Source organism: Alosa pseudoharengus, unplaced genomic scaffold, assembly GCF_046254945.1.
Source record: "Alosa pseudoharengus isolate Yale_2024_CS ecotype anadromous, Long Island Sound unplaced genomic scaffold, YU_APseudo_1.1 YU_APseudo_1.1_scf_23, whole genome shotgun sequence".
NCBI classification, from domain to species: domain Eukaryota; kingdom Metazoa; phylum Chordata; class Actinopteri; order Clupeiformes; family Clupeidae; genus Alosa; species Alosa pseudoharengus.
In genome coordinates, this window is record NW_027468685.1 from 2,382,048 (window position 1) to 2,386,521 (window position 4,474).

The 4,474-nt window shown below is 40.5% G+C and overlaps 2 protein-coding genes across 3 annotated transcripts in view; one reads left to right on the forward strand and one right to left on the reverse strand.

Moving 5' to 3' along the window:
• Nucleotides 1–472: 472 nt before the first annotated feature.
• Nucleotides 473–2,063, reverse strand: rpa3 (replication protein A3). The gene is made up of 4 exons (XM_076301108.1): nt 1,872–2,063; nt 1,644–1,718; nt 1,219–1,327; nt 473–1,060 (listed from the first exon to the last, which is right to left on the reverse strand). Exons 1-4 carry the CDS (start codon nt 1,968–1,970, stop codon nt 993–995), a joined length of 351 nt encoding a protein of 116 aa, XP_076157223.1. The 5' UTR covers nt 1,971–2,063; the 3' UTR covers nt 473–992.
• Nucleotides 2,064–2,223: 160 nt separating this feature from the next.
• Nucleotides 2,224–4,474, forward strand: part of umad1 (UBAP1-MVB12-associated (UMA) domain containing 1) — a 20,777-nt gene continuing 18,526 nt past the window's right edge. For both annotated transcript variants that reach the window (XR_012990633.1, XM_076301107.1), the window contains exons 1-2: nt 2,224–2,599; nt 2,999–3,105. Coding sequence is in view for 1 of the 2 variants with exons in the window: in XM_076301107.1 (XP_076157222.1) it covers nt 3,024–3,105 (82 nt within the window). In the remaining variant the exon portion in view is untranslated. The remainder of the gene's footprint in view (nt 2,600–2,998; nt 3,106–4,474) is intronic.

The following is a 4,474-nucleotide window of genomic DNA, read 5'->3' on the forward strand; positions in this document are numbered from 1 at the left end:
AAATTTCTTATTTGACCGATAGGAATCTGATTATTTACGTTTAATTTTTTCTCCATCACAGTGCATCATTTTTTTTCTATATGTCACTGTATGGCAGAAGGAATCTATCAGTCAAATACAATACCCAATAAATCAAAAATGTGTTTATGTATAATCCTGGTATTACTTTGACAAAAAAACCCCCAGCCAAATATCACTGATGATGAATAGACTGCAGTCAGCTAGCACTTCCACTAGGACACCTGCATACACTTTTCAGACTTTGCTCAGTAGAGGGCGCCAGAGTGCTGAGTTGCAGGGCACTGGTACAAAGCTCAGTTGCCAAGCTTCCCGTCCTACTACATCTCACTATGCATACATTATTATGAGTGGGAGGTGTTGATGATGACACACAGAGCTTTGCATAAATTATTAAATGACGCTTTGCATAAACAAAGGGTCTCCACACAGAGCATACTTACAAGACGGTTGCAACACTGAGAAACAAACATATTTATTTGTTATTAACTGATTGATACAAGACAGTAAAAAAATAAACCCAAAACAAATGTACATATCGGTCATCTTTCTCAGATACACAACTTGAGAAACAGAAATGGTCGTCAGCTTGTGAGTATGGCATTCCCATACTCTGCATACTTTTAAGAGAAAAATCCGACATCTGACCCAAGTCAAGAATAGACTGATGGAGGCTCCCCATGTTCAACAAAACCATCATGTATCCCGTGAGATGCTTTGAGTATAAAGATGTAACTATTAACAGAGGTCTGAAGGGAATCCTACAGATAAGGCAACTGGTTACCCAGGTAACCCCAGGAGTAACCTCTGATCTCCAAACATGTCACTCTAGAAACAACAGTTCTAGTTGTTGGTGTTTTCTCTCAAGAGATCAGTGGCTACTTCCGAAGATACCTGGGTTGGCCAGTTACCTCACTTGGCAGTACAGCCTCCTGTGCTGATGTGGCTGGCCAGTGCAGGCCCTTGATGGCTCTCTACTGGAAAGGATAGTGCTGTGGGTGGTCATGGATAATTTTCAAAGCTTCGTTGTAAAGCTCCAAATCTGGGACAAAACAAAACATTGAAAACAGTTTAGTGTCAAAATCTGTTCTGAACAACACAGGCGAAGTCGCATCATTTAGATCAAGGCTGGGGAGACACTAACAAAAAAAAACAGACGAACTGCATGTCTGCATATAAACAGCTTCCGATGATACTCACCAAAGGGTATTTTGTCGTCTCTGAGGGCGGTGTAGGCTACAGCCATGATCGTGCCTTTGTTGGACACCATGCCAACCACCTCCACAAATCCACTCAACTCCTCATCAAGCTACACACACACACACACACACACACACACACACAAACAAACGTTGCGTAAGTGGTTGATTAATACGGAAGGCTGAGCACTTACATCTGTTTTGCCATTGGCCAGTTTACACTGAATTTAGATACTGTACATTAGCCAAGTTAACGTTACATTGATTGATACATTGTCACCGTCAAAGAGGGCTCTATTTTCACCAAAGCTAAATTTGTCCTATTCAACTGATATTATATTCGAATGCATCAACTATGTTCACCGAAGCCCCTAGATAACGTTATTTATCTGGCCAAACGTGGTGTAATCTGAAGGAAACACTCACCGGCTCATTGAGCTCCACGGATGCAGTCTTGCCCTCGCCGTCTGTTAGTGTGAAAGACTTTCCTGACGGGTGGACCTGCAAAAGTAAACACAACAAACCTCACTTACACGTTATAAGTTACGAGAGCAAATCGGGCAAAACCATCAAAGGAGCTCATGAGGTCCATTCGTATTATAACCGAATGGAATGCTAGCCAGCATGAAAGCAGCCTGAGGTCCTTTAACTTACCTTCTCCACTCGCCCCGTAAAACAAACGGGCTTGCTCACATACTGAGACAGCATAGAGGCATTTATCCTGTGTTTAGGAGCTTCAAATACACCTGACATGTTTCTTTGCTGGCTGTTTGTCTTTTTACTCAAGTTCGCGGGAGAAAGTTGCGCGGGAGATGCTACGGTCGCATATGTGACGTCATTTCCGTAATGCGCCCGATAAGAACTCCCCACCAGAAAATAAGGCACAAATAATATTGTTCCTTGGAGCTAGACTGTTTTTTTTTAGTATTTAAGATAGTATACTATAAAATAATAATAAAAATAACAATACGTCTGTAGCACAGCACATATATAACAAGAATATAACAGGAATGTATTGACCGAAACCAGTTAATAACCACGATTATGGTTTTCAACCTTTAACAAACTCACTGACATTTGATGATCCAGTCATTAATTTAAAATGTATAAAATATGTCAGGGCAAAACACTAGGTTCAAATCAAAGTGAAATGTGTAATTGAATGTCTATGGTATATAAAGAAATCTGTATGCTTAAAAGCGTTTTAAAAAAGGAAAACTGTTACGCTGACTTTTATGTGGGCTGTTGTTTCGACTCGGATCAATTTATGTTAACGCCCGACACACACTGCATAAGAACTTGTAAACAAAAACAGAACCGAGGCCTTGTTCATAATTTATAATAGACAGTGAAAGACATCGAATTATTTATTGGACGCAAAGGTAATATCACTTGGCTGAAGATTTGTGTTATTACTGAATGTAAAAAATTGTGTTTGTTTTCGACGGCATGTACTTCATTTCGTGCGTATCAAGTTTCAACTTTGAGAAGTTATTAAAATAACGTTTGACTTTTAGCTGTCTGTCTGTCTGGCTAGCTAGACCACGTACGAGACGATATTTGCTAAATTTGCTAACTTTCAACTAAGTAGTAAATTAAGCTATATAGTACGAATGTATAACATTATTCTTGTGATATGTTAAACTAAAATCATTCAAACTACCCTGATACTCACATCTAACGAATGGTTTTGCCAATGTCATTTAGATTGGCTTTGCTTTAGTAAACAAACATGGTTGCTTTAATCGAGTAGTTTGTTAATATCTCGTAATATCTTTCAGAGTCGAGTCAGCACCACTGTTCAGGATGTTAAGTTTTTTCGGACTACGGAAAGACCAATCCAAAAAGCCTTCAGCCGAGAGGGAGCTGGATGGATTCGTAATCATCGGTAAGGACCAAGTGACACTGGATTATTATTCAGAACGTTATAGACCTAGGCCACTTAATTAGTTTACGTTAGTAAATAATGCTTAATTTATGAGATGCACCCTGACTGTCCGTTGGCTTACACCAAAGCATTGGCATATGGCAGAGCAGATGTGACGGGCGTGCATTTCAGCAACGCTGCTTCCAATGCTTCTTCCTTGTCACAGTCTCACTACTTTGAGGTTTCCCCCTTCCCCAACTTCTAGTATGAGTGTACGCCTATGCTGCATCTTCATTGCGTGTAGCTTAAATATGTTAACTTCATATAAACTATAAAGACGCACTGATACCCACAGTTATTTAAATGCTGCAATCGAGTGCCTTTCGATTTTTCTTACAAACTGAACACAAGGAAATATTTTAATGTTTTAATGTTTAAATGTTTTTCCTCTACTGCAGGCGTGGAGACAGCAGCTTGTGTGTCTATTGTTTTAATGTTTGTTTTTTCCTTAGTATAAATCAGGAGTTAGGCTAACTCGAGAGCGTATATAACAATCTGGTTGTTCATGAAAATGTTTCTTTATATGAACTTTACCCCACTTAAGTACACACTCTCTCACTCTCTCTCTCTCTCTGTCTCTCGCAACACACACAAACACAAACTCTGGCATAGTCTACACTTCCTTTCATAGAGAACAGACTAACTCTGTTTCCATAAGGCGGTGAGTCGACCACATGTTGTGACATCACAGCCCAGTCAAGACCAGCCATCCGCCTTGAGGCACATATGCTGGAACCGATCAAACTTTAATCCATGTTAAACCAGTCCTCCCAAATCCCCTTAAATTATGGCACTGGAAGAAAGAAAATGTGATATTAGACAGCAGGAACCCTCCCTCTCTGCCCACTGCTGCCCAATGGCATTGTGACTTCAACAGGTCCTGGCCAATGGCATTGTGACTTCAACAGGTCCTGGCCAATGGCATTGTGACTTCAACAGGTCCTGGCCAATGGCAGTTAGCCTGGCAAGCCTCACTCATTCACTAATTGAATAGTCTGGTCACTAGCGATTGGGAAATGTGTGCAAGCTAGCATGGTGACAGGCGTAGACGTAGCGCTAACTTTAAAATCATTGGTCCAACCTTAACCATTCACATTGATCAGGGATTCCTGACGTTACTTCCTACTTTGCCTAAACTTTACAAACTGACAAAAAATATTGGTAGTCATTGGTACTACATTGTTATTCAGGAAACAATCTATGTGAGCCTACCCTTGCTGTAAATAAATGTACACATTCCTCCGACTGCGATTTTTGATGTTTGCAGGCGTTACTTAGCCTGGCGAGCCAGACCCACATTAAAATGTAGGGTCTGGGTTCTCACCATTCG

Bases quoted from the DNA above. Each gene is read 5' to 3' on its own strand.
- rpa3 (XM_076301108.1), bottom strand. From the start codon at position 1,970: ATGTCAGGTGTATTTGAAGCTCCTAAACACAGGATAAATGCCTCTATG. The intron at 1,719-1,871 runs GTAAGTTAAAGG...TTACTTTTGCAG, and splicing joins TTACGGGGCGAGTGGAGAAG to GTCCACCCGTCAGGAAAGTC. The intron at 1,328-1,643 runs GTGAGTGTTTCC...GTGTGTGTGTAG, and splicing joins CCGTGGAGCTCAATGAGCCG to CTTGATGAGGAGTTGAGTGG.